The 16,082-nt window shown below is 46.2% G+C and overlaps 2 protein-coding genes across 12 annotated transcripts in view; both read right to left on the bottom strand.

The window, feature by feature from the left end:
• The window catches only part of HNF1A (HNF1 homeobox A), a 215,194-nt gene that overhangs the window by 141,790 nt on the left and 57,322 nt on the right, over nt 1–16,082 (bottom strand). The window lies entirely within an intron of this gene.
• CABP1 (calcium binding protein 1) overlaps nt 8,388–16,082 on the bottom strand; it is a 74,862-nt gene continuing 67,167 nt past the window's right edge. For 10 of the 11 annotated variants that reach the window (XM_083590428.1, XM_083590427.1, XM_083590425.1 and 7 more), the window contains 4 exons: nt 13,397–13,540; nt 12,348–12,457; nt 11,082–11,229; nt 8,388–8,974 (listed from right to left, as the gene is read on the bottom strand). In XM_083590428.1, the coding sequence (XP_083446554.1) occupies nt 8,949–8,974; nt 11,082–11,229; nt 12,348–12,457; nt 13,397–13,540 (428 nt within the window). In that variant the 3' untranslated portion in view covers nt 8,388–8,948. Of the gene's footprint in view, nt 8,975–11,081; nt 11,230–12,347; nt 12,458–13,396; nt 13,541–16,082 lie in introns of those variants that run through there. The other variant, XM_083590423.1, reaches the window with a different exon arrangement.

The raw sequence follows: 16,082 nt of genomic DNA, 5'->3' as shown, positions 1-16,082 counted from the left end.
TTCCATTGGCTAAAATCATTAAACCCCCCTTGGAGGCAGGAGAAGAGGGGGGAAACTTTGGACCGCGTAAGCCTGCAGGAGAGAGAGTGAAGAAAGTTAAATTACAACCGCTCTGAACCTGGAAACGGACTGCTAGTAAGTCTGACGTTTTGGGAAAGTTCATTGACTGTGAATAAAACGTTTGTTGACAGATAGTTAAATAAGAGAAATACATTGCTTCCATTGTTTCCTTCTGCGTTTAAAAAGGAGTAAAAATAACTGAAAATTGAAACTAATTTTATCGCTTGAACCCTGCTTAAAGGGATTGATACAAATAGAAAATGTTTCCCTCTAGAGGGAGCCTTTGAAACTGTTACAAGAGTTGAGCTGGGGGAATCTCCAGCTGCAAGATAAAAAACCGTGAGAACCAGGGATTGACCTTGGATCGGTAAGAATGTCGACAGAAGAAGCCTTAGTGATTGCATTATGCAAGATAAGTGATTCATTGGAACAGCTCCATAAGAAGACGGATGTGATGACTATCAAAATTGATAACTTGGGACAAAAAGTGACTAATTTGGGACAAAAAGTGAACATCTATACAGAAACTATTCAGGAATTGATACAGGAATCTACTTTGACATGGCAAATTGTGGAGAAGGCGAGGGAGAAAGTTGTTGTTGTTGAATCTAAAGTAATACAAGTGGAGAGGGAGAGAGCCCCAGCCTTACAGAGGCAATTTGATGAATATAAGTTGTTGCCTTCTATGACTGAATTTAGAGAAAGTCAGATTTTGAGGATTGGAGCCCTACTTGGACTGGAGAAGGAAAGTTGGATAGATCCCCTCATGCAGGGATGTACTGACCTTTGGGACCTGGACTTGGGCCAGGAGGAGATTGGAGTTGTGGGGACCTTCAGATTTGGAGGGATTTTGAAACACGTCCTGAAATATCTTTTGGATTTTAGTTTTAACTACGGAGATTTGGCTGACCTGTCGAGAAGGAATAAAAACATTGCTAAGTCGGAGCTTCCCCGAGATCTACTCTTCAGCATCAAAGGAAGGAAATTAAGAACAAGATCAGCAGAAGACAAAGTAAAGTGCATGTATAAATATGAAGAAGATCTGCAGAAGGGACTTGGAAAAGAGTTAAGAGCCTCGGACAGAAGATCACCAGGTTGATGGACTATATGGAATTGACAGAAAGGACTGGCAGAATCCGAGACCAGGGAGAAGAGACGGTGGAAGAAGATTGGAAAAAGTTTAAAGTTTATTTTTAGAAATACTGTAAAATTAATGAGTGTTAGGAAAATGTTGGAATGAAATTATATGGCTTTAGTAGAAATGTTATAAGGAGTTAAGTATAAATAAGTATTATAGTATTAATGGAAAATAAGGTTAAAATAAGTTAAGAAAATTATATGACAGAAAATAGAGAAAGATGGAAAGGAATTGCTGAAACAATTAACAGAAGTGGAATACAAAAAGGGAGGTGAGAGGAGGTCGATGAAACGAGGGAATGAAAGATAGGGCATTGAAATGGTATGATGTATGTTTTTTAAATTGTTTTTGCTTTGTTTTGTTTAGTTTAATGTGTTAATGTTGTGTTGTGTATTGTTTATATATTGTATTGTATTGTATTTTCTTTCTTTTGCTTCTTCTTCTTTTTTCCTCTTTTTTTGGTAAGGTTTAAAAGTAATAAATATTATTTTTTTAAAAAAAAACAGTTGGCCACTGTGAGAACATGTGGATGCTGGATTAGACGGTCCACTAGCCTGATCTGGCAGGCTCTTCTTGTGGTCTTATACAAGGTTCTCAGGCTCTAGGAACCTGGCAAGCAGTATTGGCTCAAACTATGTTGGCAGCCTCATATATCCAGCCACTTAGAGTGTGGTGCTGATAATGCCAAGGTCGCAGGTTCAGTCTGTGTATGGGACAGTTACATATTCCTGCATCAAAGGTGGTTGGGCCAAATGATCCTCAAGAAACCTTCCAACTCTACAGTTCAATGATTCTATTATTGTGGGTTCGTGGTATACACAAGCTTTGCGTGAAGAGGGTTCCACGGTCAGTTATGCTTGGGTCCTGCTTTCTGGTTTTCCTTTGCGGCATCTGGTTGGCCACTGGGAGAAGAGGATGCTGGTCTTTCCTTTGAGATACGTGAGGCTGAGAGAAGGTCACCTACCTAGTGAGATTCATGGCTGAGTGGGGATTTGAACTCTGATCTGCCAAGCCCTCACCCAGCACCCGAACCACTGCACCATACTGGTTTACACTGCAACAGCATCAAATAAGTGGCCAGCCAACCCCCCAAAAAACCCCTTCTAATGGAGGAGGGTCCACCAGGTTCCCAGACAGCTTGTTCCACCAGACTAGCCTTGGCCAACCTGCTGCTTTCCAGATGCTTTCGACTACAACTCCCATCAGCTCAGCCAGCATGCCCTTTAGAAAAGGTCCACTGCTTTGTGTTAACACCGGTAGAAAGAGGTCCGCTGAGAAACAAGGGCTGTGGATATCACGAAGAGTTGCGGCAACAGAAGTCAGATTGAAAGTAATGGGTCTAAGTTAACCATGTCCATTCAGTGGGTCTACTCCGAGTTCGACTAACATTGGGTGCAAACCATGATTTTTATCTTTAAATGTGTATTAGCCTTTTCTATAACAAAATGGTGCAAATCCCCAAATAAATGGGTTTAACATCAGGGCAGCAGAACCAAACACCGTCTTATTCCTGCAGTCATGATGGTGAATGTGTTTAAAATGCAATATTGCACATGCTCCAAGAGTATTTGTTTTTATTTTCATCAGGGTTGGCAAACTGCTTTGGGAGGCATCTCTCTCTGTCTCTCTCTGTGTCTCTCTGTCTCTCTGTCTCTCTGTCTCTCTCTCTCTCTCTCTCTCTCACACACACACACACACACAGAGAGAGAGAGAGAGAGAGAGAGAGAGAGAGAGATAAGGGGAACCACAGGCCTGAGGACCAAATCTGGCCCTCCCGGCTTCTTTGTAGGTCTTCAGCACTCTCCACAGCCATAACCAAACCCCTCACTGGCCCTGAGTGGTTTTGCCTAACTAGGTAGACTGTGTCATTGAGCTCTGCTAATACCTCTTGTTTGCCTAAATGGAGGGAGTGAAAATCTGTGTAGGAATCAGCGTTCTCCACAAAGGTAAAATTTACATCCGTTACTCCACCCGCTTTTACCTCTGGCCCCACCTGCCACTGGTATACGGCCTCCCAGAAGGTTGTTTAGAGCACAATGTGGCCCTTGAGCTAAAAAAAGGTTCCCCACTCCTGCTCTAACCTATCAGGAAAGTAAAAGCAGGCATAAAGTTCGGAATGATTCTATTAGGGTGGCAAGAGAAGTGTTTCTTACGTGCTTCACAACTAATACACGCAGCTGTCTGAAGGAGGCCACCATCAGGTTATTAAGACCAGGGTCCAAACTTTCCAGGCTGCACTCCTAGCTGCAGCATGTGGTTAAAGGCAGAGCCATGGGGGCAAGGCACACTAGGATGGAGACACGGCGCTTGCATGCTGAGCAGACTAGCTGGGCGGATCCTTGCTCTGCTTGTGTATTGTCTGCAGGGCAGCTTGGAATCTCTCCCAGTGCTGGCCGGGAGATGAAAGCAGAGGAATAATCCCTGCAATGAGATTATTAGATTGAAGGTTTAATCCCTGAACCTGCCTGTACAAGAAAACAGCCTCTCTCCTGCTGAATTTGGCTTCCGGAGACTGAGTTATACAGAGAAGGAAGTGCCTTCACAGTACAGCTTTTGTCAACAGCTGAAAACAAACCTCTTTCTGCTGGCCTTTCCCACTAGAGAGGTGTATTTTTAAGACCCACCCTGTTCTTGTTATTCTGATTTGTTTCAAACTGTTTTTAATACTGCATCTTTATTTCTTGCGACCTGTCGCGGGACCTCGGCGTGAATGGTGCGTAATAAATCAAAGTAATAATAATAAATGGGACGCGGGTGGCGCTGTGGGTTAAAGCCTCAGCGCCTAGGACTTGCCGATCGAAAGGTCGGCGGTTCGAATCCCTGCGGCGGGGTGCGTTCCCGTCGCTCGGTCCCAGCGCCTGCCAACCTAGCAGTTCGAAAGCACCCTTGGGTGCAAGTAGATAAATAGGGACCGCTTAATAGCAGGAAGGTAAACGGCGTTCCGTGTGCTGCGCTGGCTCGCCAGATGCAGCTTGTCACGCTGGGCACGTGACCCGGGGGTGTCTGCGGACAGCGCTGGCTCCCAGCCTCTAGAGTGAGATGAGCGCACAACCCTAGAGTCTGTCAAGACTGGCCCGTATGGGCAGGGGTACCTAATAATAATAAATACATCTAGAGTGGGGGTTTCCAAAGTGGGCAGTATTTGCATTCCCAGGGGGCGGTGGGGTTACCTAGGGAGGTGATAAGAGTCAAGCAGGAGTTCTGGAGGTGTAAATGGCTTTCAGACTTTGAAAATCACTGGATGGAGTTTGTCAGTTTTGTTGAATTGATAAAACTTACTGGATTTTGAATAAATGTGCATTAATTGTTGTTGTTTTGGATGTTATGGTGCAATTATCTTCCTTAGTGGGTCGTGCAAACTGTTGTTCTGGGTATTTTTCATAGGGTAGGGTAGAGGCAGTGCTTTTTTTCTGGGGGTACTCAAGGGTGCACAGCACATCACCCCCCCCAATGTACAAAGCGTGGTACTTACTTTAACAACTTCATGGTGAGTGCTGGTGCTTCCCCCTCCCCCAAAAAGAGCACTGAATAGAGGGCAGTGGGGATGAGCTTATGGAACCAAGGAGGCAGCGGCTTGAAAAAGCTTGCAAACCACTGCTCTAGCAAGCAGACAATACAAGGTTAGCTGGGCCGATGATCAGCTCCGCAAGAAGACAGTTTCATGACACATGTAAGAGCTGCAGGGCACATCAACTCAAAGTTATGGTTCCCCCGCCCCTTTTTCAGTTATTGTACCATCAGAAAAAATGTGGGGTGGGAGTGTGCTGCATTTAGAATATTGCAAACTGTTCTGGTAGTTCCTCCTTAACCACAGTTTGTTAGAAAAGGGTAAGAAATATCAGCCAGGAGTTGGAGCCTCTTACCTGCATAACCAGGGATTTCTAGTTTAGAAAGAAAAGGCCCAGGAGCTCCTTGATCCACGTTGGAGGTAGAGGGCTGTCATCTTTTTTGCCCAATGGTTGGGCTGGCATCAAGGCTCAGCATGGTCCAGCACCTGCCAGGAGGGCATACACCCCAGCAGCAGGACCTGTCGATCGTGCTCCTCCCCTCCACCCTTTGCAGCCTGCTTGCTTGGTTCATCCACTTCTTACTCTGACCCAGACTGTAGCAGTGGTGAAAGAAGGAGGGTCAGAAGATGCCCCTGGTCTGCTTGCTGACTCACTGGGCTCTGCCTGGCAAGCAAGCAAGTAATACCAATGATGATAAGGAGGAGAAGCAGCAACTGGTGATTACAACACCCTGGGGAGTGGTTAGGCTTACTTAGCAAAGGGGTCCATGGAAGGTATCTTGCTGACAGGCCCTCCGGAACCTGAAGTGCCTCAGCTTCTTCACACCTGGGACTCACTTTTAGCCCAAACGTTCATTTGAGGACTTGCTTCTTAATTCATTGCTTTTTATATCTTGAATGATTTCAAGATATATCTGGCAGGGCAAAAAGCCGAGAATTAAATATAAATTATTAACAGATGCAAAAGAAAGAGGAGGCTTTGCCCTGCCAGATTTAAAACTGTACTACGAGGCATCATGTCTTTGCTGGATAAAAGAATGGATAAAACTAAAAAATACTAAACTATTGGATTTAGAGGGCTTTGATGTTAGATTTGGGTGGCATGCGCATCTATGGCAAGGGAAGAAAATGGGTTATAAATCGTTTGAAAACCACATCTTCCGGAAATCGTTAATGGAAGTGTGGGACAGATATAAGAATATATTAGAAATGGGGGTCCCACACTGGTTATCCCCATTAGAGGTTATGGGAGTCAAGAAAATTAACATGAGAAGTAATTGGATTACTTACGGAGACTTGGTGGTAAAAGAAGATGGGAAATGGAGATTGAAACCATATGAGCAAGTAAAAGAACATGTATTTGATTGGCTGCACTATTATCAGATAAGTGATATGTTTAAAAAGGATGTGAAAGAAAGAGGGTATAAAGAAAAGGATTCGAAATTTCAAACAGAAATTGTTAATAATGATCATAAGATAATCTCAAAAATGTACAAAATCTTATTGGAATGGCACACGTTGGATGAGGAAGTTAAAGCAGTAATGATTCACTGGGCCAGAGATTTAGGGTATAGTATAGATTTGGAAGATTGGCAAAAAATATGGAACGAAAACTTGAAGTTTACAGCATGTACTACGTTGAAAGAGAACACTATGAAGATGGTATACAGATGGCATATGACCCCAGCTAAATTAGCAAAAATGTATAAAATTTGTAACAAATGCTGGAAATGTGGGGAAAAGGAGGGTACATTTATACATATGTGGTGGGAGTGCAAAAAAGTGAAGAGATTCTGGGAAATGATTTACAATGAGTTAAAGAAAATGCTGAAATATAGCTTTGTAAAGAAACCAGAGTCCTTCCTCTTGGGAATAACTAAAAATGACATAAATAGGAGGGACTGTAAACTCTTCCAATACGCAATAACAGCTGCGAGAACATTGATGGCCCAAAGGTGGAAGCAGGAAGAACTCCCAACTTTGGAAGAATGGAGAGCAAAACTAACAAACTTTGCAGAACTTGATAAATTAACTGGAAAAGTTAGACTTCAGAGAGATCATAAGTTTTTAGAGGACTGGGGAAAATTTAGAGATTATTTGAAAACTGTATGTGAAGAAAATACAACGCTAGTGTGTTTCAAAGAAGCTTTGTGAAAAAATAAGGAATATCGTAAAAATGTAAAAGAGGATGGAAAAATGTATTAAAAGGCGATACTATAATTAAGGAATGTGTGGATAGGAATGTAAGCATGAATGATTGTCAGAGGAGTTGAGGGTGGTCCATTAAGCTAAAATATGTGATGTTAAAAACTGTATGATTGGAGATATTATGGAAAAACTTAATAAAATATTATTTAAAAAAAAATTCATTGCTTTTTAAAAACCATATATTTCCATGCGGAGGCTGTGACTGAGCTTAGGTTAAGATGAGACCCATCTGTGGGTTCTAATCCACCAAGCTGAAAAGATCATTGGCCCAGGGCAGGCATGGGCAGACCTCATGCTTCTCAGATCTACTCAGTGATTGGTTTCCCCCCTACTAGAAACCCAAGATGTACCTTACAGCGTCAGGTGGGAAAGACTTAAAGCACATCTCCCCATGTGCCTCTGCAATAAATCCTGGGAACTGTAGTTTATACACTGTAGCTCTGTGTCTGCTTCCCTCCCCCTCCTTTGTTCTGCTGCCACCAAACCCTATGGAGTCTTGAGGTTTACTTTGGGGGCTGGATCAGGCCCCCAGGCTGCTGGTTAGCTACCCCTGCAATAGAGAGTTCTTCTAAGAAGATATGCTCAGGATTGTGCTGCCTGGTGTGTTGTGACTGCCACTAGAATGGGCAACGGATCAACGTGTGCTAACATGCTTCCTCTGCTATCTGTGGCATCAGGCAAGTGATAGCTGTGACTGCTGGAATTTACTTTGATTATGCCAGGCTCTAAGGCTGCCTAGGAAATGTGACCCCTGGCATCAAGCTTGCTGGGTTCAGACTGAACTTCTGCCCCACCCATTCCTCAGAAATTGGAGTGGAAATAATTCAAAAGAATCCCAGAAACTGTAGTTGAAGGGTGCTTGGAATTGTAGCTCTGTGAGAAGGAAACTACAGTTCCCATGATTTTTTTGGTGTGTGCGTGCACTTTAAATATATGGTGTGGATACCGCCAGTGAGGCAAAGGACATGTTAGTACCCTCCCCCACACCCCATTTTGATGTACAGAAGCCAAGTGGACTGGCAGCTGATTCTCTCTTTGGCACTAGCAAAGCGAGCATCCTCCATGGCACCTAAGGGCTATTGTTTAGTTTGTGCGGCACACACAGCTCTGTGTTTCAACAGAGGGATAAAGAGGAACAGATGGGGAGGGGCTGCCTTTTCATCATCAGAGGAGCCCTGATGGATCTGGTCAGTGGTCCATGGAGTCCAGCTCGGAGTGGCCAGCCAGATGTCTTGCAAATGGAACCTGAGCAAAACAGCACTCTTCCACCTGGGAGTCCCAGGATTGGCATTCAGGGGCTTTTACTGCCTCTGACATTGGAGGTGGGACAGAGCCATCGAGGCTCTCCTCCTCCTCCTCACACCTGCTGTCTCAAGCAGTTGTCTAATGGTAGGGCCGGCTCCATCGCTGTCGCCATCCCCACTGCCTCAAGCCACCTCTCCTCCTCCCACAGAAGAGCCAGGCCTACTAAAGTCTTGCTCTTGTTATTTATGTTTTGCATTTCAAAGGTATATTTGCTCTCATTAACATAACCGCAGGGAGACACAAGAACATTCCGGGGAGGCTATAAATAACTCAACACAGATGATTAACAACACAAGGAGGCATGAGGCCAATACACAGTCAGTTCACCAAGGAAAAGAGTGCAATCCGTGGCAGGCACCAATCCCAGGTGGCTTTTTGCCATAAGCCACCAGTTTGAGAGAACCCCTTCCTTCTCTTTCACCTTTGCAGTGCTTGCCGGAAGAGTCAAGGCAGGGAAAGAGTTGTCACCTTCGCTTGCAAACGTGGCTGGTCCTGGAGCCCAGCATCACCCAGGAACGCTTCCAGTTGCTGGAGATCATCTTTTTTCACAGTGTGGAAGGGTGAAGGAGCATCAGGGCCACTTTGGGTCAGAGAGGCAGGTTGGCGTCTCGCACTGTCTCGAGCGCAGCCAGTGCGTCAGCCTTTGCATAGGAACATTGGGGCTGGGCGCTCCATTCAGGTCTTCGTCTTCCCTCAGCTGCTGATTCGTTTTCAGCCCAAGAACCATACTCAGCGGGACATCATCCTGACAAACTCTGCAGGCAAGAAGGAAAGAGAAAAAGGAAAAAGATCCACATCATATGTTTAAAACACATTTATGTAGCACTTCAACAGTCCTAGCTTTCCCCAATAATACTGGGAACTGTAGTGCATTCCTCACTAGGGCTGGGTGATATGTCATCCAAAACTGGTTTGAAGTCCATATTGTGATATCAGTTTCATAATTTTTGACCTGGCAATATATCACAAATGATGATGTGCGTGCATGCTATGCAAAAATCACAGTGTGGGGGAAACTCTGAAGCCAGCCAATGCTTCTCTCGATTCCTGCAGCCCCTGTTAACTCTGCTGGCTCAGTTCTCCCCTGCTTCCTGCAGCAGGCAGCGAATCACAAGACCAGGCGCCAGCAAAAATCACGATGCAGGAAAAACCATGAAGCCTGCCAATGCCTTTACATATCTCCTTCTTTATTTCAGACATCATGATATATTGATACATCACAATGTTTAGTTGGTGATAAATCAGTGTTGAAAACCAGTTTTCACCCAGCCCTATCCTTCACAGTGCTACCATTTCCAGCACTCCTAACAAACTACAGTTCCCAGGATTCTCTGGGGGTGTCATTTGCTTTAAACTTATGGTACGGATGTGACAATAGAGAAGGAAGGTGCGTAGAAAGTGGCCTAAGACTGAGTCAGGATGCTGATTGATTAGGGCAAGTAAGGCACTGCTCTGCTAGTCTCAGTCTGCCGACCTCAGACATTCTTCCAGCTGCCTGCCTTCTTGCAACTAAGCCAGGTGGTGGCCCTGTTTGTCAGCTTCCTCCTCCTCCTTAGTCTCCGTGTTGCCCCTTGTAGAACTCAGAAGGGGGACAAAACTAGAATTACTTAACTATCATAGGCTCTGGTGCCACCTACTGTTGGCCCTACCAGTCCCAATGGGCACCAACCACCACTGCCTACACCAGCCTCCGCCAACCTGATACCCTCCATATATTTCAGGCTACAGCTCCCATCAGCCCCAGTCAGCACAGTATGTGCTTTTACCAACCCCAGTATCAAATGGCCATACTAGGGTCTGATAGGAGTTGCAGTTCAAGACATCTGGAGGGCATCAGGTTGGAGAAGGCAGCTGTAAAGCACTAGATGATCCGAGGGCTGTGCAGGAATAGTGATAATGAATAATCAATCACCTGCTGCTTCAAACACTGAATATTATTCAGGACATTAAAAAAAATATATATCTTCCTTTGGTCTTCACCAGCTTCCAGATAGCAGCTTCTTAGAAATGTTGACATTATGAACCGACTCAGTTGAGATTGGTCACAGATGGATGAGAGCCAAAAAGCTAAAGGAGGTTCTGTGGAAGAACGGTTTGCCTGACCAGGGAGTGGATTTGGCCCTTTCTGCCCCCTTAAGGATCAGGTTTACACTGTGTGTGTGTTTTATTGTTAGATCCAGGCTTCCTGTTGGAGGTCCAAATGTCCATGGCATGAAACACTTTTCACAAGTTCAGGAGATCCCCAATGGGAAGAGGTAGCCTGGCCACAAATATCCAGGATGTGGCCCTCCAAGCCTCTCTTTCTGGCCCTCAGGACTCTCCCTAAGGCCCTGCTGCACACCATTATTGTGTGCTTTTGCCTGCCTCCAATGGTTCCTGCAAGGACAATTCCTGATGGGACTTATTGTCGGGTGAGTGCCAGGAGCAGGTCAGTAATAACTCACAGTGAAGCTGACTCTTTATTCAAAGAAACAAATAGCTCAGGAGGCCAGGCTTAATGAGCACAGCAACTCTTCCTGGTAGATCTTGCCCCAATAAGGCAGTTGTGAGGACTGAAGGCCCCTGCCTTCCCATAGATGCCTCAGGCTCCTCCTCCCCTGGGTCCTTCTCAAGCAATTTGAGACTCAGTCAACAGGTCTGTCTCTGCTCCACCCTCTTCATGCCTCTTCTGATCCTGGGAAACTGGGAGGAGGGCAGCTAGTTGCAGTAGGAGGGCATTCCCTTGAGGGTTACCCAGCTGGTGCCTGCTACCACTCCTCTGCGTCCAGCTAGTTCATGACTCACATTGGGCATGCCCTTCATTGGAACCGGGTGCAGATCTGCTGCTTGTCCAGTGGAAACCCCTCACTCACTCTCTCTCACCTTCAAAATCCACTCGTCCGTCTCCATTCAGGTCGACGTCCCTTATTATATCTTCTATGTCCCGGTGCCCCACTTGCTGCCCAAGCAGCTTCTTCATTGCTTCTCGTAGTTCATTGGTGCTGATCTCTCCATCACCGTTTGTGTCAAACTGCAAGGAAGCAACAGATGTCAGGGACCGTTAGGATGGAACTGGTCAGATTTCTCAGGACCCCCCCCTCTCATCTCCACAGCTGCCTATGTCCTTTCTCACCTCTTGAGCCACTCTGGCAAGAACCTCACCTGATTGATACCAGACTAGTATCTTTGATTTTGCTTTAAGTTATTTATAGCCTGCCTTTTATGAAAAACATTTTAAAGGTGCATTACAAAGGTAGGGAAGAACCTGTCCACCCCCACCCTCCCCCAGCTCCCACCAAGCTCTGCTAAATGTTCTGGATGGTGAGGAGTCTAGCAATATCTGGAGGAGGGCATAGAGGAAGATTAAAACTCTCGTTTTGATTTATATTAGAATGCCCACATGCAATTCTGCTTTATTAGTTGTTCCAAGATGCTTCCCCATTACTGCACTTTTGCCATCTGGGATGCACCCTTGCAGTACAGCACAACAAATGTGGGACAAATTCTCCCCAAACATTTGTGGTAAGGAAAGTTACAGGCTTCCAGCAGGAAGTTATAGGACATGCACTGATTGAAAGCAAAGCTATATGTGCATCCTGAAAATTTTGCAGAAGTATTGAGAGTGGGATCACACATAACTGCCCTGATGTCACCAGGAGCACAAATCATGAATGCACACAAAAAAAGGAGTGTCTGGAGGGGTCCTTGGAGAAATCCATGGCTCTCCATGGCCACGAGCCATGATGACTACGTATATTGGAGGCAGTGTGCTTCTGAATACCAGTGGCTGGGAATTACAATTGACTAGGAATTACAAGAGTTCCTGCTATGCTCGGGTCCTGCTTCTGATTTTCCAGTCACGGCATCTAGTTGGCCACTGTGATAATAGAATGCTGGACTAGATGAGCCCCCTTTGGCCTCATCCCACTTCAGGGATTTACCTTTATTCTCTGACTGTGAGCTTCCACAAGGCATCTGATTGGCTAGTGTGGGAATCAGGATGCCTGATCCATTTGCAGGGTACAGAGATGGGTTGTGCATATAAGGAGCTAGATGATCTTTCAGGTATCCTGATCCCAAGCTGTATACCACCTTGAACTGGTAGATAGTTTGCAACACACTGAAGGGGCTACACAATCTGGCTCTTACCTCCCTGAAGGCATCGCGTAGCTCCTTGACCCCAATCATGTCTGCCGTCTCTGCCAGAAGCTTTGGTCCCATCAGCTCCACAAAGTCATCGAAATCTACGTGGCCGCCCTCTAGGAACACAGAGCGAGGAGGGAGTACAGTAAGATACTGACCACCATTTTAAGAAGAATACAGACAAATTGCAACGGGTTCAGAGGAAGGGCAACGAAGATGGTCAGCTGTATGGAAAACAAGTCCTGTCAGGGCAAGGAGAAAGAGCCAGTTATGTTCACCCTGGAGAGGACTCAGGGGGAACATGTTTTCAAATACCGCCAGCATCCACAGGAAGGGGTCCCATTCCTGACTGTGAAAAAAGGGACTATTGCATCCACAGCCTGCACCCAACTGAGTCCTACTTAGAGTAAACCCATTGAAATGAATGGATGTGACTTACTTGACTATGCTGCGCCTCCATGGCCAGAGACAGTAATGCTTCTGAATACCAGTTACTACAAATCATAGGAGGGGAGAATGCTCTTATGCTCAGGACCTGTTTGTGGGTTTGATGTTTTAAATCAGGCATCCTCAAACTCAGCTGTTTGGGAACTGTAACTCCCATCATCCCTAGCTAACAGGACCAGTGGTCAGGGATGATGGAAACTGTAGTCCCAAAACAGCTGGAGGGCCGAGTTTAGGGATGCCTGTTTTAAATTGTTAGAAGCTGCCAAGAGTGGCTGGTGCAACCTAGTCAGATGGGCAGCATATAAATAATAACTTCTTGCTGTTACTAGCAGAACTTAGTTTGATACAACCCCAGGTCAACTTTCTACAGATTTCTTTGACACCCCTAGTTGGAACAATCCAGTCCGGAAGTTTGCCAGAGCATGGAGTACAGCAGCCAAGCATAAGCTTAGTCTAGAAGTGGCCTGGGGAGTTGTGCTTGTGCAGAAAGGCAGCCCAAAGGGAGATGAGGAAGACATTGCCCAGAAGACTGGAAAAACCTAACCAGGAGTGAGAGTGGCACTGTGGAGGGAGGAGGGATGCCCCCTTGGCAGGTGACTGGCACTCACGGTTCATGTTGATTTGCTGGGAGAGCTCAATGAGTTCCATTTCCGTTGGCATGTAGCCCATGGTGCGCATGCAGTTGCCCAGGTCTCGGCAGTTGATGTAGCCATCCCTGTCCTTATCAAACTCCTTGAAGGCTTCTCTCAGTTCTGTTGAGGTGAATCCAATCAGAGAACGTGGCTGTCAGCGGAGGTGGTGAGGCATGTTCCTTGCTACAAACATGGCCTGGAATGGACCCACTTTGGAAAAGAAGGGCCCCCAAGTTCAACTCCCAGTGGCATCTCTAGTTAGGGCTAGGAATTTCTCCTTGATCTGAAACCCTGGAGTCAGTGTTGACAGTGTTCTCAATGTTCTCAATGCTTTCAATTAAGGGGTGATTTAAATAGGATGCTACCTTATACTGAATCAGACCTTTGGGCCATCTAGTTCAGTACAGTGGTACCTTGGGTTACAAATGCTTCGGGTTACAAACGCTTCGGGTCATGAACTCTGCTAACCTGGAAGTAGTTGCTCTGGGTTGCAAACTTTGCCCCAGGATAAGAACGGAAATTGTGTGCCACTGGTGTGCCAGCAGCTCCATTAGCAAAAGAAAGCCTCAGGTTAAGAACAGTTTCGGGTTAAGAACTGACCTCCGGAACGAATTAAGTTCGAAACCCGAGGTACCACTGTATCATCTACACTGATTGGCAGCAACTCTCAAGGGGTTCAAGAGTGGAATCTCCCCAAGCCTGACCTAGAAGTGCCAGGGATTTAACCTGTGGCCTTCTGCACGCCAGGCAGATGCTCTACCACTGAGCTATTTTCCTTACCACTGGGGTTGACTGTGCCTCAAATTAATGAGTAGGAGGGACATACCCTGGGGATTTTCTGCCACAGGCCCTGGTCCTCATCATGTTGTCTAGGTCCTCCTGCTATTGAGGCTAAGCTGGGTGTCCACAAAATGGACCACGCCGTATGATCTGACCTGTTGCTGGCATGGAGACAGAAAGGAGTGTGTGAAAGGTTTGTGGCAACAGAATATTTTAGCATTGCCTTCCCCATCTGGGTGCCTTCCAGGTGTTTTGTACTCCAGCTCTCATCAGCCCCAGCCCAGTGCTACCATGTGTCTGATCCACATGGAAGGAAAGGGGAGGCCAGGAGTTCCAAGCAGACAGGAAGGCGAGGCACCAAGATCAGCACCTTGGAGAGGGACATAGAGGTGAGTTTCAGGAACATGGTCAGTAATCCTACAGCTGAGCACAACACACAAGTTGCTTCAGCAGTGTCCTGGAGCAACTAGGAGATCTTTATAGCCTGTGCTAGGTATTCATTGGCCAGAAGCCTTACTCCCTGAATTCTGCATCTGGCCAGTAAAGGGCTACTACTTTCCGCTTCTAGGTCCTGGGGTTTCAAGCTGTGGGATATCTTCTCAGGGCTCTCCTGATGATAGAAGAGACTTTAAACCAGGGTTCCTCAAACTCGGCCCTCCAGATGTTTTGAGACTACAATTCCCATCATCCCTGACCACTGGTCCTGCTAGCTAGGGATCATGGGAGTTGTAGGCCAAAAACATCTGGAGGGCCGAGTTTGAAGAAGCCTGCTTTAGACCAATCCTTGGCCCCTCCTCTCTTCTTATGGTTCTTTGAACTGGAAGTAAACTGGACAGTCCTTGAAACAGAAAGAATGCCTTCAAATACCAAGGCTGTACTTCTCACAGTATAGGAGTGGGGAACTTCAGGCCCAGGAGCTAAATATGGCCCTCTAAACCTTTCTATCCAGCTCCTGGGACTCTCTACCTAAACCACACACCCTCACTAGCCACACCTCTCAATGTCTCCAGTTCACAGTCTCTGAGAGTGTTTTCACCTGGCTGGAAGACATTTCATGGCCTGCTGCCCCAGCTAAGGAAGACACACATCTGATAGCTGTCTCTTTATTGACAAGTGAAGCACTTACAGCAGCTCCCCCAGTGCTCCAGATATACACATGCACCCATATTTTTAGCCTCTGGGCAGCTGTCCACAGGTCTGGACCCTGCGAAGCAGTTGCAGAAATAGTGGGTCCACTCCCCTCGTTTGTCTTATATGCCCTCCTCTGATGGGTTGCATGCCCGCAAACTGAGACTTCTCATACATGGAAGTCGTTGCTGCTCTTCCCTCTTCAAGCGTCTCTTGGTTCTAGGTGGGGAGTCGACCAGCTGTTCCCCATGGAAACCCCATCGGACGTTTGGCTTCCCAAAGAACATTTGAAAACCGGAACACATTTCTGGGTTTCAATTGTTTGGGAGCCAATTTGTTTGGGAGCCAAGGCGTTTGGGATCCAAGGTACGAGTGTTTCTAGGAATCACAGGAGAGGAGAGGGCTCTCATGCTCAGGTCCTGCTTGCATGTTTGCCACAGGCATCTGGTTGGCCACTGTGAGAACAGGATGCCGGACTAGATGGGCCATTGACCTGATATAACAGGCTCTTCTTATGTTCTTAAATAATTTGTGAATTATCATTCAGGTTGGTACAAAACCAGGAAGTGAGGGTGGCTGGCATCTCATTGTTGGAAACCCCAGAAGGCTAGCAGTGGTGTTTCAGCAAAAGCAGCATATGAACATCAGAGCTGCCCTGCAGCTGAATCAGGCTAAAGCTGTGATTCCTGCACTGCAGGGGATTGGACTAAATGACCCTTTGGATCCCCCTTCCAACTCTGATGTTTTGTGATTC

The sequence above is a fragment of the Podarcis filfolensis genome, assembly GCF_964270895.1.
Source record: "Podarcis filfolensis genome assembly, chromosome: 16".
Taxonomy (NCBI): Eukaryota; Metazoa; Chordata; class Lepidosauria; order Squamata; family Lacertidae; genus Podarcis; species Podarcis filfolensis.
The sequence above is the reverse complement of the archived record's forward strand: the minus strand, read 5'-3'. Positions and strand labels throughout refer to the sequence as shown.